The following is a 21,566-nucleotide window of genomic DNA, read 5'->3' as shown; positions in this document are numbered from 1 at the left end:
CTAGGCAGGACTATTTTTAGACAAAACATAAAGAAGGGAATGACCCGGGGAGTCATTCCCATTTTTGTCCATGTGCCCCCGGCCGACCTCAGCGAGGCCAGCCAGGAGCATCCATGACAGCAGCAGACGGTACAAAAAGACTGATAACCATCATCGCCATTTCCAATTGCAAACGGTGCAAAATGACTGATAATCATCTCATTGCCAATTTACAACGGCAGACGGTGCAATAGGGACGGTAACCATCTCTGCTACCTTGCAAAGCCAAATGAATGCTGCTGTGTAGCACTGCAGTACCGCCTCTGTCAGCAGCATCCAGTACACATACGGTGACAGTGACAAAGGGCAAAACAGGCTCCATGGTTGCCATGCTATGGTGTCTGCCAGGGCAATCCAGGGGGAAAAGGGAGCGAAATGATTGTCTGCTGTTGCTTTCACGAAGGAAGGATTGAGTGACGACATTTACCCAGAATTACCCGTGACACTGTTTTTGCTCCAACATGCATTGGGATCTCAACCCAGAATTCCAATGGGCGGGGGAGACTGCGGGAACTATGGGATAGCTACAGGACAACTACCCACAGTGACGCTCCGGAAATCGACGCTAGCCTCGGTATATGGACGCACACCGCCGAATTAATGTGCTTAGTGTGGCTGCATGCGCTCGACTTTATACAATACTTTAAAAAAATGGTTTCTGTAGAATCAGAATAATCCCATAGTGTAGACACACCCTAACTGACAAGATCCCAAACCTGCCAAGATCTCACACTGTGGTGTTTTTGCGGTGTGTAAATTAGAACCTTCCTCTTCAGACAAGTAGAAGTTACTCTTGTACACAACTACTCACTATTTCCAAATATAGCTACAGCTTTGTAATTAACATTTTATTACTCTCTGCCATCTCCAACAGGTTTTTGGCTCTGCAGAATTTGATTACACCTCTACCCCGATATAACGCTGTCCTTGGCAGCCAAAAACATCTTACTGCATTAGAAGTGAAACTGCATTAGATCAAACTTGCTTTGATCCGCGGGAATGTGTAGCCCCTCCCAGAGCACTGCTTTACTGCGTTATATCAGGTCGTGTTATATCAGGATAGGAGTGTAGTAATTTGTGTCCAAACCATTAACCCCTAAATCAACCTAAGGCTGATGCTGATATTCATAATGCTGCATTTTGCCTATTTTCATGCATCCAAGTAATAGTGTACTGCAGCTGTAAGTAAGCAGCCAAATAATTGCAAGTGATTACCACTACTACTGTAGTTTGAGAAAGAAAAGTTGTCCAAATGGTGATAAAGGGTAGGAAGTATTAGTAAAAAAAATTACAATGGTTCTAGCTTATGGAAAAGTCAGAATAGATCTGACAGTCTCATTCAGAACACTCAGGATTAAACTGCTTCTAGAATATATCAAGCCAAGTACTAATGCAATAGAAGGAACAAAGCTTTGGAAGGGCCTATGATGATGCTATCCATGTGATCATAACAGGGCTAAAAAAAGCGATTCAATTCCTCTTAAGAAATAGGAAATAAGTAAAAATTGTTTTACTTTTTAGTAAAGGGTAACTGATCAATATTGTTTAGAAATTCCACACTGCTCTAGTATTTTACATAGATATAGAACAGAAAATTTTGCATCTTGGTCAAGGAATTTATATTTATATAAAGAGAAACAGTGCTCTAGATTTGCATCCCTCTACAAGAGCCCAAGAATTTAAGATTCTTATCCCCCAAAGAGTTTCAGAGGCAGTCAAATTCCCTTTAAAGTAACATGTTTTATATTATCCGATTCTGAGGAAGGTTTCGGGGGACTTTTCAGAAGACAAAGATGCACCTGCCCCTAATTAACTAGAAGCAGAAAAATCATCTAGTAAAGCAATACACTTATACCAGATGGGGAAATTCCTGAATTCCCCCAAAACCTCTCGTGAATTCTTTCTAAAAGCATTATTGGGGATTTTCCTGGTTTAAGCAATGATTTTTAGCATTTACAAAGGTCTCTTTGTAACAGAAAGTTATTCTTAAACATATAAGCAGAAACTCATTTCTCAGGACCCTCAGTTCTCCATCAAACTTTAATGTTCTATTTTACTGAAAAACTTTCATCACCACCGTTCATAAAATGACCTTTTAAAAATAATAGAGCTACACATTTAAGTCAGCTTCCTGCTTGTTGCTCTGTTCCGCTTTTGAATGTGAGATAGAACCTAGCTAGAAGACTTTCTTTGCTTCCCTCACTGTGGATCAGAATGACTCCCAAAATTACAAAGTGAAGAGTAATTTCTGACTCTTCCATACAGCGAACCAGCAAAGGATGGATTATAGGGTTTGTGGGAGGAAGGCTTGGTGGAGTTATGGTGGGAAGGCTGGGTTGAAAAAGTAGGTAATTTATTTTGCTCTCAAGGAACTGAGTTTTTAAGTCAGTTTCAGTATCAAGCAAGATCCAGATTTGCCATCCATTCACCAAAAAAAGATCCATTCTTCTGCACACACATTTCATTCTTGATGTGGATAATACACTGGTTCCAGCAGAATATAGTCATTTTGGAAGGTCATCATCATCCCAGGTGAGGTAATTCTTGGGACAATTTTAAGGAGAGTTTTGAAGAGAAGACAGACTTTGAATTCAACTCAGTATTCAGTGGGGAGCCATTTGATAGTGGACCACTGGAGTGCTGTGCTCTCAACAGCCTGAGAGACTGAGCATACAGACTACTGTATTATAAACAAACCTGCAGCTTTTTATAAGGTTAGTGGTTACATATTAGGTACAGAGAATTACAATAATTAATCCCAACAGTCACATGACTAACAAATGCCATAAAACAAGGACTATTTGCCCTATTCACTCTTCTGGCAGAGAAAAAAAAAGTCAGCTGAATAGACTTGAGATAATTATGTGTCAAGTTTCTCCAAAGTAAGGGACCTTCCTGACTGTGAAGAGATTCACTCACATTGCTAACATTCCTCTTGTCAGGCCACTTCCCTTTTTTCAAATATAACCAGAATTCAACAGATGAATTAAAGGGCCACCATCAACTTTTAGAGAGACTTCCATTACAAAATGTTTTATCTACTTATCAGTATCTGCTACATTGAACATTACTATAACTGAACAATTTGAGGAAAACCTATTTTTCCAGTATTACTTTCTGCCTTCCACAACATTACACATAGCGTTTCACTTTAGAAATCTTCTTTAGATTATGTGGGTCTCACACAGCAACAGAGAAGAGAAAATCATTTAAAAATAGGAAACATAGCAGCAAAACTACAAAAATTGATGGGAAGACTCAGCCAGCTGTACTACTGGAAACTGCTTTTAACTTTTTATTATTAATTCATTTGACTAGATTTCCACCTAACAACAGTAAACCTAGAGCAGGGGTAGGCAAACTTTTTGGCCCAAGGGTCACATCTGGGTGGGGAAATTGCACGCAGGGCCATGAATGTAGGGCTGAGGTGCAGAAGGGGGTGCAGGAAGGGGCTCAGGGCAAGGCATTGGGGCGGATAAGAGAGCTCACAGCAGGGGGTTGGGGCGCAGGAGGGGGCTCAGGGCAGGGGTGCAGGGAGGGGTGCAGATTGTAGGAGGGGGCTCAGGGCAAGGTGTTGGGGTGCAGGACGGGTGCAGCAGGGGGCTCAGGGCAGGACATTGGGGTGCAGAAGAGGTTCAGGGTGCAGGCCCCAGCCCAGCGCCACTACCTGGAGCAGCTTTGGGGTGGCAGCAGTGCGTAGCCGGACTCAGGCAGGCTGCGTGCCTGCCGTGGCCCCATGCTGCCACGGGGGTGGCAATCCCCTGGGCCATAGTTTGCCCACCCCTGACATAAAACAACATTAAATGAACACCAGGAAAGTTTTCTCCACACAAGAATACAGCTCTGCAGCCCCGCAGCCCCATAGAGCAACACTGCCTCTCCTGCTTGTGCTGAGATCGAAGCCAAATGCCCAAAGCATACAAATACTTATATAAATTTAAGCAATTCCAGTGATGTCAGTGGGACTGCCCAACAGCAAAAATCATGCATAAGTGCTTACAGGGTTGGGACTTTAGTTAACCCAACAGTAGGCATGCTCAAGGGTGAAGCTACCAAACCTGGCAATAACTAACCAGTAACATACTGAAAACCCACTGTGCCCTCCAAGACTGCAAGGCCACCAGCAGCTGCAGAAAAGAGAACAGGAGAATTAGCTCAAAAGGCAGCAAGTGGTATAAAGACCTCTGCAGACATTGACACATTCCCTCTCTACATAGTTTTTTAAAAGAATCTTGTGAATTTAGTCCTAGTGACTGGTTCTGGCCTGACAATTTCAGAGACTGAAGATCTTTATTTATCCACAGAATATGTATTACAAGGACAGTTCAAGCTTCCCCTCACAGCCCCATCAGTGCCTCACGCATTTAGCCAAGACCATCTTAAGGGTCAGGCTTCTATTTATACATCCAATTCAGTTCTTGGCCTCTTCCAAGGATGCCAATAAGAGGGCCAATTAGCTCTGGCTAGTTAGAAAGCTCTGTATTCCATTATCAATTCCCTGAGCTAAGCAGCCCACAGCATTATCCCACCTGCTTCACAAAGTAGGAGGATTTCCATTCTGGAAGTTGAACAGCTCTGTCCCTAGAACCCACAGGATTTTCGAGCTGATTTGACACTTGTTACTTGTATCAACCAGAAATATAAGTTCTCAAAAACATCTCTGTTCCTCTGCAAGCTACAAACTGGCAAGTGCAAGTGTCGTGACTCTGTAAGGCTGCACTGCTTGCTAGGGAAGGCCAGCACAAGGATTGGGAGGGACCGAACACGGACAGGAAGGGACTTGGTGAGAGGGGATTTTGATGCGGCTCTAGCCAAGGGACGTGGCTTCACACACACTTCAAGCTTTGGGAGCTGCGGGATGGCAGCCTGTCGTGGCTGGGGGGGGGGAGGGGGCGGTGGTGTCAGGCACAATCCAAACGCACCGGCCTGCCATGTGCTTCTGAACGCGTCCGGCTCCCTTCAAGCCCTCCCCGCCATGGCAGGGACACTCAATAGTGACATCAGGAGCTTGGAAATCGCTGCCCCGAGCAGCGGGGCCTGGGGACGAGCCGAGTCCCGCCGGCCAGGCCCCACTCTGCGCTACCCGCGCTCACTTGCGGCAGCGCTTGTAGCGACTCTTCAGCCCAGGAACCGGAGGTTTCCGAGTTGCCCCAAATCCTAAGGGCGCCGGTTCCCGCGCAGAGCAACTTCCCGCCCCCGCCAGCTCCGGGGGGATCCGGCACTGCGCTGCGGGAAGACGCGCTCCGCGCTAGACACTGACCTGGCAGGACAGAGACGGGGGGAGCGAATTCCTGCTCCCTCCAACGTAATAACGGCCCCGCGCTCGCCTCCTCCCCCCGGCACCTCACGGGCCGCGCCCGCCCTGCCTCACCGGCCGCGCTCCGCCGCAGTCTCTCCGGGACGCCCCGCAGCTGCGCCTGCAGCCCCCGGAAGATCTCGTGCAGCCGCTCGAAGTGCTCGGAGGAGCCGGAGCCCCGACCCGCCATGACGGCGGCAGCTGCCGTCTCCCGGCCTTCTCGTCTGCCACTAGGATCCCAGGCCCATCGCCGGCTCTTCACAAACACTTCCGGCACGCGAGTCGGGGCTTTCTCCTTCCGGCCACTCGGCCCGCCCAGGAGAGCGCCCTACATAGCGCCTGATGATAAATCACTCGGCAGCGCCCCTCTGGCCACGAGGTTCACAGCGCCGTTCCCCACCGCCTTGCGAGAGCAGCATTCGGGGTCTGAGTCGCCATTCCCGAATGGCACTAGCGCGGTTCTACGGAGCAGGCACTATTCCGGTCACCTCAAGGAAGAGGCCCTGAGGCTCCGTGCCGCGCACTGCATGTTGGGAAGTGTAGTCCTGCTACGGGGATGGTCACGCGGTAGTCATGGGGCTTTGAGGTAGGTAGGGGCTGAGGCTGCGAACTACGGGACTGGACAATGCTAGGTGGATCCTCCCCCTCCTCTCCTCCAGCTGTCAGTTGATCGCTGTGGGGTTCCACCCCAGCCTTATCTTTAGGGTTGCCAATTTTGGGTGGACTATTCCTGGAGATTTACTCACATGACAGTCTTTAATTAAAGATTAATTTTTAATTCCTGGACACTCCAGGCTGATCCTGGAGGGTTGGCAACCCTACAATTGTCTGTCACAAAGGTTGCCGCTACTACCCTGTTCTCTGTTCTGGAGCAGTGTGGGGCCCTTCCCATTCATGCTGGATGCAGGCAGGTGGGAGCCACGTGGCCCCAGTTACCCTGTCAGGAGCCAACCATCACAAGACTTGGACTCAGATAAAAAGTGAATGTTGGGGAAAATTTTTATTTAAAATACCTGTTGATGGTTTACGAGCCATTACTTGGCCCCCTGAGTGATGGGGTGTCCACAGCCCTGGTGAAGGGTTGGGATCATTTATGTAATGAGAATTCTAGAGTAGTAGTGTTTGACACCATTGCACTTGCTCCCTGTATGCCTTTGAATAACAGTGTTGTGGTCGGGCCTTTATCGCAGCTGACAAAGTTCAGTTCTGAAGCAACAAGATTGCTTCGACAATTCCTGTGACCATGCACAGTCTTTCCCTGTTTTACCCCATCACTTTGTGCAGGCAAGGAATGGAAAATGTGCAAGAGTTCTGCCCTACAAGCACATCCAAGAGCAAGGTTTGAGGTGGTTTGCTCCCCTGACAAATATAGCAAGGATGTGCACATACCAGCAATCTCAGAGAAACCCAATGTGTTGAGTTTGTTATGCTGTGTCATCCAACACAGTAGTTTGGCATTCCGGTTGTGGCTCAGCAGATCTGGACACCGAAATCTCCTGTCCAAGAAACAGATACAGTACATAAAATCAACACAAACTTTCTCACATGGCTTAACGCTAGTGGTAAAAAAAGGAATGAGTAAACTCTTGCTTCCCAACCTTAATTTTCAAATAATAATCATATCAGAAAAAGAACAGTTAATTTGTAAGTATAATAATAATTAGTACATGTATTCAGTCAGTACACACATGGAGTAGCACTAGTTGCTTATTGCAGATTTTACAGGCCACTTGTCGGGTGCTGGATGTAACCAGCCAGTAGATGACTCACACAGCAGTTGTTGTGGTCATACAGCTACAATTTGCTTGTCACAGGAGAGTAGGGGTAACTAAAGGCTTTATTTCTTAAATGAGAAGTGAGTAAACTCCATACTCTCCAAATGTGAAGAGCTAAAATTCTGGTTACTCTTGGCTATTTTACTGCTTAACAGTTTACTTCAATTGTGACCTGGAGGGCTCCCTTTAGGGTTAATAGTCTCTATGCCCCATTCAGTAAGTTCTTCCTTACCCTTTGTTAACAAGAGGTCCAAGTGGTAGTAGTTATGGTAGTTGTTTTTGTAATATGTACACCTGACCACAGGGAACTAGCCTGAGACACTTCCATTCATCTCATGTAGGACATTAAATGATTTCCTGCTCTCATCAACTGTGCTGCAACCCTCAGCTTGGGAAGCAGAGTTCTTTCAGGAACTTCAAAGGTATCAAATGACACTCCCCGCCCCCTGCAGTTTGGATTTGGAATACAAAATTGGCTCCATTTTTGTCTTGCCAGTAGAGTTGTTAAATTCCTTGCAACAATAAGTGAAGTGTTAGAGTCCTGATGAGCTCCTCCTTGTGGAAGATCACCTGCTCTGTTGGATGCAACTGTTGAATCCTGGGTGCTTCCAACCCTGCTGGGTCTGAGTAGCATTCAGAAACTGTCTCTATGAGCTGGTCTACACTACGGGGTAAAATCGATTTTAGATACGCAATTTCAGCTACGTGAATAACATAGCTGAAGTCAAATATCTAAAATCGATTTACTCACTCGTCATAACCGCGCGGGATCGATGTCCGCAGCTCGCCATGTCGATTCCGGAACTTCGTTGGGGTTGGTGGAGTTCCGGAATCGATATAAGCGCGCTCAGGGATCGATATATCCCGTCTAGATTAGACGCGATATATCGATCCCCGAGCAATCGATTTTAACGCGCCGATACTGCGCGTAGTCTAGACGTGGCCTATATCTGGCCTTTCAAACACACTCTCAAGATACAGACTCCAATGCTGGTATCCTCTCTTGGGATATGGAGCCCTGTGACCCAACTGCTCTAGGTCCAAAGACCAGTGTGGACTTTCCACAATTTCCCCAGTAGCTTAAGCACACCTTTCACCAGAGCTCCTCTTGCACATGTGCTCTGGGTTACAGTTTAATGCTTTGGGGACAACATGACCAAGGCTGTCCCTACCCATACACGAAGTACGCAGCTGCCTAGGGCACCAGGAAACTTGGAGCACCAAATTTCCTGGTGCCCTAGGCAGCTGCATGCTGCTCCAGCCCCTGCCCCACTCCACCCCAGCCCAGCCCTACCTCTTCCTACCCCTGTTCCACCCCTTCCCCAAAGCTCCCGCCCTGCTCCATCCCCACCCTTGCTCCAGCCCTGCTCCACCCCAGCCGCACCCCCACTCTCCTGAGGACTGTTGCAGGGTCAGGCCTGCACTCACCAGCAATCTGGCACGCCGTCAGTGAGTGCTGGGGGGACAGTTCCTCCATGCCCCCCAAGCCAGCCCCACTCCCACTCTTTTTGTACATTTTTAATTGAATTAAAATTTCCTTCCAAATAGAGCTTGATACAAGTACAAGTAAAACTTAATCAACTAATAAATAAGAAATTCATCATTCACCATGTTGTAACATAATAAAAATGTAAAAATTAAAAATCTGAATAAATGTAAATTGTTATATAATTGCTTAAATAAATGTGTATAGATTTGGGGTATCTCCGGCTTAGCAAAAAGAATCACAAATTTAATGTAAGGGCTATATTTTGTTGCAAATCGACATGTTTTAATGGTTACCAACTAATGCGAATCAGTCTTAAAGAAAATAACTAAAAATAACAAATCAAGGTTTCCTGTTTGCTGATTGAAGTCATGATTAAAATTGGAGATTTAAATCCCTTCAATTTAAATCAATCCACCCTATCTGCTAAGATAAGGGTATTCAATTATTGATGGCCACTAATGGCCCTTTCTTTCAGGATTGGACATTGTCAGGTTCATGCCATAAAATGGAAGACTTAATCCATATAAGATCATAGTGAGAAAGAGATTTCATACAATCAAATGGAATTCATAAATTTACATAGGCAGATTCCCCAAACTGTCACAAATACTTAAATGCATAATTAATTAGGAGTGCCTACTATACTGCATCTGAAGAAGTGAGGTTTTTTACCCCCAAAAGCTTATGCCCAAATAAATCTGTTAGTCTTTAAGGTGCCACCGAACTCCTGTTGTTTTTGTGGATACAGACTAACACGGCTACCCCCTGGTACTATACAGTATAACTGTTGTTAAATATCTAACTGGGCTCATAGGGAAATTTTCTATTGTCCATGGTCACTATGCAATTTTCAAATAGTCAGAACTTTGGTAAATCATAACCAAGCCAACCAAAAGCACCACTATTTCTCAGTGAGGACTGTGTTCATGCCAATTTTCAATTCTTGCTGGTTTTGCTGTGTCTATGTTTAAAAAGAATTATTAGAATTATTTTATAATGGGAAGTGTGTTTTTCCACTGTCTCATAATTCAAGCCTGAAGATTTTTGCTTGCCCTTTCCAGAAAAATTCACTGCAGGGCACAGACTTAATATGGAAAACTAAAACTGAATGTTTCAGAAAGTTACAGGGTCGCCCGGGGGGAGCAAGTGGGGCAATTTGCCCCGGGTCCCACAGGGCCCCCACGAGAGTTTTTTGGTGGCTCTGGAGCACAGTCCTTCGCTCACTCTGGGGGCCTTGGAAAACTCTTGCAGGGCCCGGGCCCTCGGAGCTTCTTCCACTCCAGGTCTTTGGCAGCGGAGGGTCCTTCCTCTTCGGGATCCACTGCCAAAGTGCCGGATCTTCAGTGGCAATTCAGCGGGGGGCGGAATTCCCACCACCAAAGATCCCAGGCCCCCTGAATCCTCTGGGCGGCCCTGGAAAGTTATGAGTGTGAAAACAGGAAGTTATAAATGAAACTTTTTCAACCTTAATTATAATGGTCGGTACCAGCCATCATAAATATATGTATGTGACTGAGGCAGTAGAAAACTTTTAATTTTAAAGAGTGCTTGCAAACAAAACAAGACATTTTCAAAAGAACTCTGTGCTGGAAACAACAGATCTGTCTTTGCTACAGGTCCACTGAGAGCTGCCAGCTTTAGCCACCACTAAATGTAAACACTGAGCAATGAAGTTCTGGTGAATGAAGGAAACTGGATTTTGATAGCTTCTTTTTCTGTAACCAGTGCCTGCACCTAAATCTTTAGAAAATGTGAAAAATCCAGAGCTGTCAGTGAAGCAAAACAGACCCATTGCCCCAGATTCTAAATTCATTAAGCTCTCTTTTTCATTGGTAAAGGGCCCATTGGAGGAGGCAGAGCAACCACCAGTTTAATTGTCTTGATCATTCATTCAGAAATGCCAGACTTTCCCTTAGCTCTCTCTATACACACACACAAAATCAACTGCATTTTTCTAGAGCTAATAACAGAAACCGAGAAGTGGGGTTAAAGAAGAGTCATTTACTAAAATCACTGGTGTAATGTTTGAACTGGATCATGCTCCAAACAGGCCTGCTAGAGATGAGTCTTCCAGGCTGAGCTTTCTGCTTAGGTAGTTCCTTCTGCATAATTAAAGCTGCAGAACTTCTGTTTCCTCAGTGATGTGTTTCTGAGCATCCTGGCTGAGAGAAGAGCACTGGTGTTGCAGACACCAAATGTGCCCAAGGCAAACAACAGTGGTGGTCCGTGCCCGGAGTGCTTAGCACCAATAAACACACCGAGGTGGAGAAGCAAGCAAAGTTTATTTGGGATCCCAAAGCGATGCTGGGAGACTTGGCACGCCTCAAATCCAGCACACTTAATATAAGTGGCTTTTCCCTTCTTCTTCCTTCCCCCCTGCCCCCCCCTCCTCCTCCCCCTGTAGCAGCTACGTAAGCACAGGTGCATTAAGTAAACTTGGCCGCGGCAGCTCGTTAGTAAGTTTTCCTTCTGCAAGTTATCTTGTCCTTCTGCTAAAGCTGCACAGGTCTCATTATTTCTGCTTTAGACCAATTAGAACTGTTGCAACTGATAACGGCTGTTACTCCTGGCCTTTCCCATCAGCCAGCCTTGCAGGTCGATTAGAGTTCAAACATGGAAGGACTTTTGTTCGCCAGAGGCCTAAACAGGGAAGACTCCATATTCTTATTGCCTTCCACTTTTCCACGTTACTTAGGGTTATGCTTAGTGACACCAACACTGGTGGTGGTGGCACAGACCCTTTAGCTTTATTTGTGTTTTAAGAAGATAGTTCACTAAACAGAGTAATACAAACTCTGCAAAGAGATTAAACACAAATACCCATCTGGGAATTTCTAGTTTGGCTACTGGTATGTAGCACCATGATGCCAATATGACATAATTCATCATAGAGTGATCAGAACTACTTCCTGCTTTGCAGTCTGTTCAGTGAGTGAAATGTGGATGTTGAACCTGTGTTTGTGATGTGCAACATTTTGAAAATGCTCACCTGGAAGCTGTGAAGAGAAGTAAAGCTACATCAGAACAAATCTGTGGCTGACGCGGATGGTATGGTTGTGGAACTTCATGGTAACACCAGGGCTAGAACTCAGTCCTGTTGCTACAAAAGGCACAGACCTCCATCACTTGAGCTAAAGGGCCCTGGGATTCTCTTAGCAATATAGAGTCTGTGATGCAATTTATCACTCCTGAGTCCATATACACACTAGCCAGTTAATTTAAATATTGCACTGAGAGCACTTTGATGCTTAGACCTCAGAATACTTTATCAAGGTGGGTACTGTTAGCCCTGTTTTACAGGTGTAGTACAGACAGTGAAATGACTTGCCTGAGGTCACTTAGTAAGGCAACAGCAGAGTCCAGAATAGAACCCAGGTTCGTCTGGACTCTTAAGAGCACCTTCTCCATCAGACCAGAAGGACTGGTGCTATTTAGCAAATGATAAAGCAAACCTCAGAAAGTTATAGAGTAGAGACCAAATTAACTCAGTAGCTAGGAAGTTATTGATCCTTTAGATCTAAGGGACTGACTTGCTTGCAGTTTTGTTTTATTTGAGGGAGAAGGTATATCTGTTTCCCTGCAGAGAAATCACTAGGTATCTCCCTTTGTTTTTTCCACCAGTACGGCACATTACCCAGACTGGGTTGTTGGACTACAACTCCCAGCGCGTCGTGCTCTGCCTTTCTGCACACAAAGCGGATGGGTAGGACTACAACTCCCTGCATGCAATGCTCCCTAGCCGGTGTATTTCACTCGCCCTCCCTTGCCTGAGTCTTTGAAAGGGAGGGCAGCCAGCAGACAGCAGCAATGCTAAACTGCTTGGCGACCGTGTTGGGAATATTCATCTGTGTTCTTCTTCTGTTCATGGCAGCTCCATACATCAGGTCTGTATTAGATGATTGATTAGCTACTGTGTAAACCCTTTTACCCTTTAAAAAGTGTGCACCTTTTTACTTCTGCTAAATGGGGATCCAGCAAGTGCATTCTTGGTAGAGAAGGCAGATCAGTTTATTAATTATTGCACTAGGAGAAGGATCAGGTAATATGCTAGGTAATAAATATTAAGATTAAATCTACAAAGAAAAACTTTCCAGGATTCTGAGAACCTGGGTTTACATTATCATGTTATCTGTGAGTCTTAAAACTCTCCATTCCTCTTTGTAAATGAAGCAGACTTAACAAGCAATTAAAGCACGGAAGTGGCAGTCAGGCTGTATTTGATTTGAACCGTGTCTTTGCTGTCCATTTGCTTTGCAGTCTTGGGCAAGCCTCTCTGTGCCTCCATTTCCCCATATGTAAAATGGCGCTAATAACTAATTTACCAAGATGTTATGAGGTTTACTATATTCATGTCTGCACAGCACTTGAAAGGCATAAAAGTGTTGCATAAAAATAGTATGACCATAAATGCTTAGGGTAGTGTATTAAGTAAAAAAAGTTTTTTTGCTTCCAATACATTGTAATAGATTGTTTGTTTGTTTGTTTGTTTGCTTTTGGAAAGGGTTTGGGCAGGGGATTTCACCAAGTTAAAATGTTAGGCTAACCTTGAATCCTGTATCTAGGAAATAGTAGGGAACAATCATTCCTGATCTTGGACTGGATCGAAACCTGCTGGGTATTTCTAGCTCTAATTTCTATGATTCTCTGAATCAATTCTCAGGTTAAAATAAGCTCTTGTACTGTTGGCAATAAAATGACCATATTTCACACCTAACCTGACCCCAAGGTAGCCACTTTAAATGTTTGGTAAACTTCCTATAATTGCCGTTTTGTTATCTCTGAGCACTTTAAAGTTGATGTAAGGTGGCCACTTAATTTGGAAAATATGAAGTTTCAAAGAATTAAAAAAATAATTATCAATCCATAAAAATGTGAAGGAAGAAGGCCAAATTTTCCCTTAGCGTCACCACGCTGTCTTGGTTGGAGTTACAGCTGGGACATCTGGCCCCAAGTTCTTAGTCATTAAAACCAACAGTGTCATGGGAGGCTTTTTATTCACCTCACAGTCTTTTAAATTCCTTTAGTGTAGGTGTGTTAGATTAGTTCAGATGATCTAGGTGAGAGGAAGATCATTGGATGATTTGTGAGAGAACTGATATCAACAGCCAGTAGGGTAACTTTCATCCCACCTGTGTAAGAGTTTGTACACATCAGTGAAGAATTTATAACACCCAATACAGAAAGTTACCTACTGTGTTTGCTGGTGCTTAAGGCAATTTTTGGCAGGGAACTGGCCTACTCATAGGTACCTGGACTATAGGCCGGGGCTGGGCAAAAAGATTGATATGTTGGTTAATGCTGAAGCCCAGGCGAGGATCTGGAACAGAAGCTGTGTGCTGGGGCACCTGAGATAAGATTTGGGAAAGAAAGTGCCCGTGTTAGCTCATGGGACAGGGGATGGGAGAAAGGACTTGCCTGCTGCCTCTGGTTTACTCCTGCCTCTGGGCTGTGTATAGTGCCTCTCTGCTCTGGGGCTGTATCCCACATTCCCCTATTATGTGGTGCTCGTAACAAACCCTCAGCTGCATATGTGCAGACATTGTGGTCCCCAAGTCAGCTGCATGCAGCGTGACATAGAAAACTTCAGATCTATCCCCTGAACTAAATAAAGGAAGCTCTCAGCTAGGCAGCACAGTATCAGGGCTTATGTCCCTGTTGGTTTCCAGTGGCTGCACCCCAGGGCTCAAGACCCACCTGTCAGTGCATTGCATGCCAATATGTTTACAGCAGAGTGGGCAGCTTGGAATATTGTCTACTTCAGGGTGCAGAGGTTTGGAAGATGAATGGGAACCTGCATCAGTGGCTGTAATGACCTCTAAGAAGAGTGAGCAGTAGCTGGTGCCAGGGAGGGAGTATAAGAAAACAGGAACCTGGAACTGGCAGTTTATGGAAATGTCCCAATGTCTTTCCAATTGTTCTGAACCCAGTAACTAGGTGGCTGGATCAAAGCCAGCAAGCAGGGCAGTGTAACACAGAACACTAAATGCCAAGCCCCAGGACTGACCCTGATAACCAGAAAACTGTCCTTGTGAATCCCTAATAGTTCTTCTTCTTGTCCTCTCTTCTAGGAGATACATGGCAGGAGGGGTGTGTAAGTCAACAACTAAGCTGAATGGGAAGGTGGTGGTGATCACGGGGGCCAACACAGGCATTGGGAAGGAGACAGCCAGAGATCTCGCACAAAGAGGCAAGTCACCTGTCCCTCCTCCACCTCCAAAAGTCCCTCTATAATTTACATCTTCATTGGGTGTCACTGTTTTCTTCTCTGGACCTGAGAGGGGATTATTTTGACAGATCCGTCTATACTATACTACAACTATAATGGAGTTTGGAGACTAGTTACACATGGTTGTCCTCTGACCCAGTAAAACACAGCTAAAAGTTATAATGGAGATAGATCCAACCATGTCCGAGGAACTAGGTTAGAACTCTGGAGAGTCCAGAACTTTAATATAGAATCACAGGGTTAAGAGAGGCTGCAAGGGTCATCTTTTCTAATCTCCTGCCAAGATGCAGGATTTGTTGTGCTTATGTCATGGTTATACATCCTGACGACACTTAAACTTTTAGCAATGCTGGAAGCAGGTCTCTTGACTCAATAATAATTTTACTGTAGGTGAGCCTTATAGCTTCAGTACTGCACTTTGGTGGACTCCTAGACACACTTTCAGAACTTAGTCCTGGAAGTCTATGTTATCATTAGACCCCCCACCTATGTGAGGCTGGGAACCAACTTAGTTTTGTTGGTGTGTGTCTTTGTTACAGCATGGCTGAGACTAACTTGGTTTAAAGCTATTTGGACAGCTACTATGGACAGGGCTAAATTACATTCTTAATCATTTTAGAAACAGTGCCCTAGCCAAGGCCACCTCGATGCAGGAGTGGTCCATTCAAACCTTGGCCACTGTGGTGAGACTTATCAATGTGGGAGTCTGGTAGAACCAATATTGCTGGTTTTGTGTAATGGACACCTTGCCCACAAAGAGTTAGACAGAGACACTTCAAGCTTGTTTCACACCAACCAGAGAAGAGTCTTAAGACGGTAGCACCCTTTGGTCACTACCTAGCTGGGCTGCATTTAAGCAGATAACTCACAGGTAGAAAGGCTGTTTGTCTGACCTTTGGGTGGCCCTCTGCCTTGCTGTCCTTTCCCCATTGCAGGTGCCAGGGTGATCATTGCCTGCAGAGACATGGCAAAGGGGGAAGCAGCAGCCTGTGAGATCCGAGCTGAGACAGGGAACCAACAAGTAATTGTGAAGAAGCTGGATCTGGCTGATACCAAGTCTATCCGAGAGTTTGCTGAGAACTTCCTAGCAGGTATGGCCCTTAGATGCTTACTATTAGAGGAGGGTATTTAGTTAACACCAGCTCTGATCAGAAGGACAGCTCTCTGCTCTTTAGTTCCAAAGAGAGAACGTGGTGTAGCAGACAGATTGACCTGGGAGTTGCAATACTTGGGTTCTATTCCAAGTTTTGCTATTGACTTGCTGTGGGACTTTGGGCAAGACATGGCTTAATCACCTTGGTAAAACACTTCGAGAGCTGAATATGAAGGTCCTATAAAAGTGCTCCTTATTATTATAAAAGTGACTGTGAAGATGCCCCTTTCTTATAAACTCATAGACTTTAAGATCAGAAGGGACCATCATGATCATCTAGTCTGATCTTCTGCACATTGCAAGCCACAGAATCTCACCCACCCACTCCAGTAATAGATCCCAACCTCTGGCTGAATTACTCAAGTCCTCAAATTGTGAATTAAAGTCTTCAAATTACAGAGAATCCACCATTTACACTAGTTTAAACCTGCAAGTGACCTGTGCTCCATGCTGCAGAGGAAGGTGAGAAACCACCAGGGTCTCTGCCAAATTTGACCCAGGGGAAAATTCCTTCCTGACCCCAAATATGGTGATCAGTTAGGCCCTGGGCATGTGGGCAAGACCCACCAACCAGAAACCCTGGAAAGAATGCTGTGTAGTAACTCGGAGACCTTCCCATCTAGTGTCGTGTCACCAGCCATTGGAGATACTTGCTGTTAGCAGTCGCAGATTGGCTACATGCCATTGTAGACAGTCTCTTCATACCATCCCCTCCATAAATTTACCAAGCTCAGCCTTGAAGCTGGTTAGGTTTTTGCCCCCACTACTCATCTTGGAAGGCTGTTCCAGAACTTCACGCCTCTGGTGGTTGGAAACCTTTGTCTAATTTCAAGCCTAAACTTGTTGATGGCCAGTTTGTATCCATTTGTTCTTGTGTCCACACTGGCACTTAACTTAAATAACTTCTCTCCCTCTCTGGTATTTATCCCTCTGATATATTTATTCTTACTCACTATATGAGTCCCAGCTACCTTAACTGGAGTTGTTCCCTGTGATGACAGAGGTTCACGCTGTCCCGAAGCAAGGCTGCAAAGTAGTAACAGTCTATCCTGCAAACATGGACTGGACCAGTTCCACCCCACAATACTGTCAGCAATATTAAACCAGGAGAGAGGGCACACTGTTGCCGGTGGACTTTGTCAGACACTCCCCTGCTTGATAAGATTCTGTTTGGTTGCATGATGGGGAGTCACCAGAGGCTGTAGTACTAGCCTAGGGAACTTCTTTTTATATTTTGGAGGGGAGGGACAGCTGCAGCTCAGTCAGCCCAAGTTCTCTGGCTGATCTATGCCATATGAGTGCTGGGCGGTTGTCCCTGTCTCATGCTTCATCCCATCTGTTGTTTCTTGCAGAGGAGAAGGTGCTACATATCCTCATTAACAATGCAGGTGTGATGGTGTGCCCTTACTCCAAGACAGCTGATGGCTTTGAGATGCATCTAGGAGTCAATCACCTTGGTAAGGGTCTGAGAGTTAGATGTGGCAGGCAGAGCCAGCTGGGACCTTTCAAGAAATGGTGGTGGCAAAAAATCCCATGTGGAGACTTTGCATCCAAGACTCCTCCTCTCCAGTCCCTAAGAATGCAGGGAAATAATTGAAGATCAGAGTCCTTTAAGCCTCAGTAGAGACCTAAGTTGTTTTGGGAGGGTGCTAAATTTCTTGGGAAGGACCAGTGCAGGGGAAGCTTGCCCAGTCACTGCCCCTGGAGTGCCTATTCTGAGGGTACAGAGCTGGCAAACAGGACTGCCATCTCCTGCAACCTTTCACCAGTTTCAGCTGTTTGAGCACCCACAAGTAGAGGCCACTTTTGAAATTTTGGGCCCTGACCTGCCTGTGTCTCATGTCTCCCATCTGTGAAATGGGGCTAATAGTGAGCTGCCTCAGTACTTGGTCTGAAGTGCTTTGAGATCCTAGAAGGGAAGGCACAATAGAAAGGCAAAGTAAAACAAATCCCATCTCTTCCCTAGGTCACTTCCTCTTGACCTTCCTGCTGCTGGAGTGCCTGAAACAGTCGGCTCCAGCCCGCATAGTGAATGTGTCCTCACTGGCTCATCATGCAGGCAGGATCCGCTTCCATGACCTCCAGGGTGAGAAGTGCTACAACTGGGGCCTTGCGTATTGTCACAGTAAATTGGCCAATGTACTCTTCACCCGGGAGCTGGCTAGACGCCTACAAGGTGAGTCTGAGAGAGGAGTTCATTGTGTACCAGATGTGGCATGCTCAGATCCTTTGGGCTCTGGAGGGTAGCATTCAAAATGGTGCTAGAAAGTGGCTGTACTTAGATCCTGTACAGAAATGAAGATATTCAAGGTGGGGTAAGGAAGTGACTTTACGTGGGTTCCTGGCAGGTGTTCAAGGTGAGTGGGAGCAGATGCAGTCAATCCACCGGGACCAGCAGTTGGCCTAAGGCAGTGGCTGTGCCCCTACCCTCAGGGCTAGGGCGAGGGAGTGAGCTGGCCCTACTCAGAGGAATAGGTTTCATTGTTTTCAATGCTTGTCAAAAGGCACATCTGAAAATAAACGAGCTGCACCTGCACGGACAAAGCAGCAATTATGAGCCATGGACTGCTACTGAAAAGGCTTTGAATGCTGCTGTGCACAGCCTAGGAATCAAAGTCCACAGTGGAACAAGCTGAGGTTTGGTCATCTCTCATGAGACTCCAGGTCTGAAAAATAGAGATAAGGTCTCTTATCTAGAGTCCTAGTACTGGAGTAAATCAGGAGGGGTCTGTGCTTTACAAAGCAGTGGGCAAGCCTCTAATGTTTTTGCCAGGCTGCTTTATAAAAGGCCTAATGACTAAAATGGTGCAGTGTTCATAATTGGGATGAGATGTTGTCCAACTTTCCACCAAGCAAGTGTAAGGGAATTCAGTTTGCCCCACTATATCTACATCTGAACCTTTGTTTCTTTAAAATGTTAGATACTGGGGTAAAACAGGAAGGCTGTTAATGCCTTCCCTCTAAGGAGGCTCTAGTGCATGTAGGCAGGGTCTAATTTGATAAATGCTCCTTGGTGTCTCTCTTGCTGTAGGCACTGGAGTCACTGCAAACTCGCTGCATCCCGGCTCTGTTCATTCCGAATTGGTCCGGCACTCAAGTCTAATGACCCTGCTGTGGAAGACACTTTCTTTTTTCTTGAAGACTCCACGTGAAGGAGCCCAGACCAGCGTGTACTGTGCGGTGGCTGAGGAGCTGGAGTCTGTAACTGGACAGTATTTCAGGTGAGCAGAGGTCCTTGATCTGCTGTGGTGGGGCAGAAGGGTGCAACCCAGATGTTTCTGGGGTGTGGGGATAAGAAGTGTGGGCGAGATAAGGCTATAACCTTTGTCTGAGAGGGGACTATACTGAGGCTTACACAGATCTGAAGGGAGAAGTGTTAGAAATTTGTACCAGTTACAAAAATCTGAACATGTTGGATTGGAAAGGGGTTGCTCATGGAAAGGGACACCAAGATAAGTTGTATTTGCAAGGAATTCTTTACCTGTATATTGCTTTAGATTATACCCAGTCCTGTAGTCTTTCAATGGGCTCATGCTTGAAGCACAAGATGAACATAAGAATGGCCATACTGGGTCAGACCAAAGGTCCATCTAGCCCAGTATCCTGTCTGCCAACAGTGGCCAATGCCAGGTGTCCCAGAGGGGTGCCAGGTGCCCCAGATGGGCTGTCACAGACTCTGGGTTCTATTCCTACTCTGCCACAGACTTATACTGAAAGCTTGGGAAGTCACTTAACTTCTCTGGCCCAAATCAGCTCTGCTGTATCTTCACTGAATTCAATTGAGCCACACCAGGGATGAATTTGGTCCCCTTTGCAGTTTTCCCCCATCTGCAAAAGAATGATAGTACCTGCATTTCAGTGGGGTTAGGATACTTGGTTCAGTAATCTTTGTAAAGTGCTTGGAGGTCCTCAGATTATAAGGCAGTAGCAAATGTGCTAGGTGTTGTGCAAGCAGAGTGCAAGATTTTCAAAAGTGTGTCTCAAGTTAAATACCTCCATATGTGGCCTGATTCTCCAAAGCATGGCACATCCTGAAGCTGCACACATTGCAGGAAGCTTCAGGAAAGGAGATCCCTGCCTGTCTGTGCATGCAATGCAGTTCATTCTGCAAAAATGGCTTCTGTGGCTTTTCTCTCTCATTCAGTCCCACTTCATTTTGCTACTGATCTCAGTTGAGCTATCTTGTGACCTGCATAACCATCTTCTTACCTCTTCCAAAAACACAGCTTAGGATGGCTTAAGCAAGTGATCATCACATGTAACTCTTAGGCAGCACTGAATGTAACTGTCTGTCTTTCTTCCTTGATCACGTCACTGTGACCACCTTACATTTGGGAATTGGATATGGAAATTGCCCTTTGATTTTACATGAATGCAATTGACATGAGACAAAACTCCCTCCTTCATATCTGAAACTAGAAACTGAAATCTTCTCCCTTGTGATTGAACCACAAGATTAATCCAGGATACGCCTTTGTGTCTGATCTTCAAGTACAGAGTTTGTACCATCTTAATCTGCCTTGGCTATAGAAATCCCCTAATCCTCTCTCAAGTGTTTCCATCTCCCAGTAGATAAAAGCCGCCTTTGTGAATTTCAGCTGTCCCATGTGCTGGAGCATGTGAATTCTAAGTGGATTTCAGGTCTGTAAAAGAAGCAAGCATGAACTCAGTGGAGAAATGGTCAGCAAATAGCAGCTTGAGTGTGTGTGCCCAGATTTATATTGGACTGTCTCTGAAATAGAACTGTGTCCAAATCCTGTCACTTAATTGAATGTAAATCATGAGTCACTAATACTTCTTTAAAATGGCCTTTATGTAAATAGGAAGTGATGAAGAAAGCAGCTGTAGCAGAAGCTGATGTCCTGTAGCAAAACAGGTGGAGAAGAGATACTGCTGGAGACTCCCACAGGTCTTAGGCACATTTTGTTCATCTCCTGTTTGTTTAGATTAGTGGGTACAGCTCTGTGCCACAAAAGATCTGTGGAAAGCACATGCTGATCAGTGTCTCTGACTGCAGTTCTGATCTTCCTGCCCTGATCCATATCCCTAAGCTGCCTTCCCTGTTGTTTTTGTTGCTAAAATGGCAAGCTCCAAATAATACATAGCCATCCACTCCTTATCAGTGGAACTCTTGAAAAATTTATTTATTTTTTTTAATGCTGCTTTATATTTTCTTATCTTTTAGTCTTAAGTGACTTTTTGTCTCGGACACTAAAGGAAAAAATGCAGTTTACTATTGCCCTAAATCAAGCATACGTAGGGGACAGGTAATGGCAATGTGACTGCTGCTGCCGCCTGACTCATTTGTTTTTCCCCTGGAGTGCACATCAGCATTCCCTACATTCCGAGGCATTCATCTTGCTCAATCATCATGAGCAGGTTCTAGCATGCTTGGAAATCCTGAACAGGTCATGAATTTTCCTTCCCTTTCTACAACTTCAGTTTATTACCTTACCATACCCAGTAGTACAGCTGAGAGCATACAGACCCTGCGCCAAAGAATTAACAATCTGATATCCGATGTTATGTAATAAAATGGAAGTGGGTAGGGGTGGAGGAGCAGGGGCAATAGCACTAAGATGACTGTA

General features: G+C 45.4%; 2 protein-coding genes across 5 annotated transcripts in view; one reads left to right on the top strand and one right to left on the bottom strand.

Annotated features, from left to right (window-relative positions):
* The window catches only part of VTI1B (vesicle transport through interaction with t-SNAREs 1B), a 31,762-nt gene extending 26,206 nt beyond the window's left edge, over positions 1 to 5,556 (bottom strand). The window contains exons 1-2 of one of the 2 annotated variants that reach the window (XM_032774758.2): positions 5,411 to 5,556; positions 4,135 to 4,166 (exon numbers count right to left, since the gene is read on the bottom strand). Coding sequence is in view for 1 of the 2 variants with exons in the window: in XM_032774757.2 (XP_032630648.1) it covers positions 5,411 to 5,525 (115 nt within the window). In the remaining variant the exon portion in view is untranslated. The remainder of the gene's footprint in view (positions 1 to 4,134; positions 4,167 to 5,410) is intronic. The other variant, XM_032774757.2, reaches the window with a different exon arrangement.
* Positions 1 to 21,566, top strand: part of LOC116821488 (retinol dehydrogenase 12-like) — a 64,270-nt gene that overhangs the window by 39,974 nt on the left and 2,730 nt on the right. The window contains exons 1-6 of one of the 3 annotated variants that reach the window (XM_032774751.2): positions 5,524 to 5,921; positions 14,668 to 14,786; positions 15,761 to 15,916; positions 17,331 to 17,435; positions 17,945 to 18,154; positions 19,010 to 19,199. In XM_032774751.2, coding sequence (XP_032630642.1) covers positions 5,524 to 5,921; positions 14,668 to 14,786; positions 15,761 to 15,916; positions 17,331 to 17,435; positions 17,945 to 18,154; positions 19,010 to 19,199 — 1,178 coding nt within the window. Of the gene's footprint in view, positions 1 to 5,523; positions 5,922 to 12,237; positions 12,484 to 14,667; positions 14,787 to 15,760; positions 15,917 to 17,330; positions 17,436 to 17,944; positions 18,155 to 19,009; positions 19,200 to 21,566 lie in introns of those variants that run through there. The other 2 variants (XM_032774752.2, XM_075065381.1) reach the window with 2 other exon arrangements.

Source organism: Chelonoidis abingdonii, chromosome 4 (genome assembly GCF_003597395.2).
Source record: "Chelonoidis abingdonii isolate Lonesome George chromosome 4, CheloAbing_2.0, whole genome shotgun sequence".
Classification (NCBI taxonomy): Eukaryota; Metazoa; Chordata; order Testudines; family Testudinidae; genus Chelonoidis; species Chelonoidis abingdonii.
The sequence above is the reverse complement of the archived record's forward strand: the minus strand, read 5'-3'. Positions and strand labels throughout refer to the sequence as shown.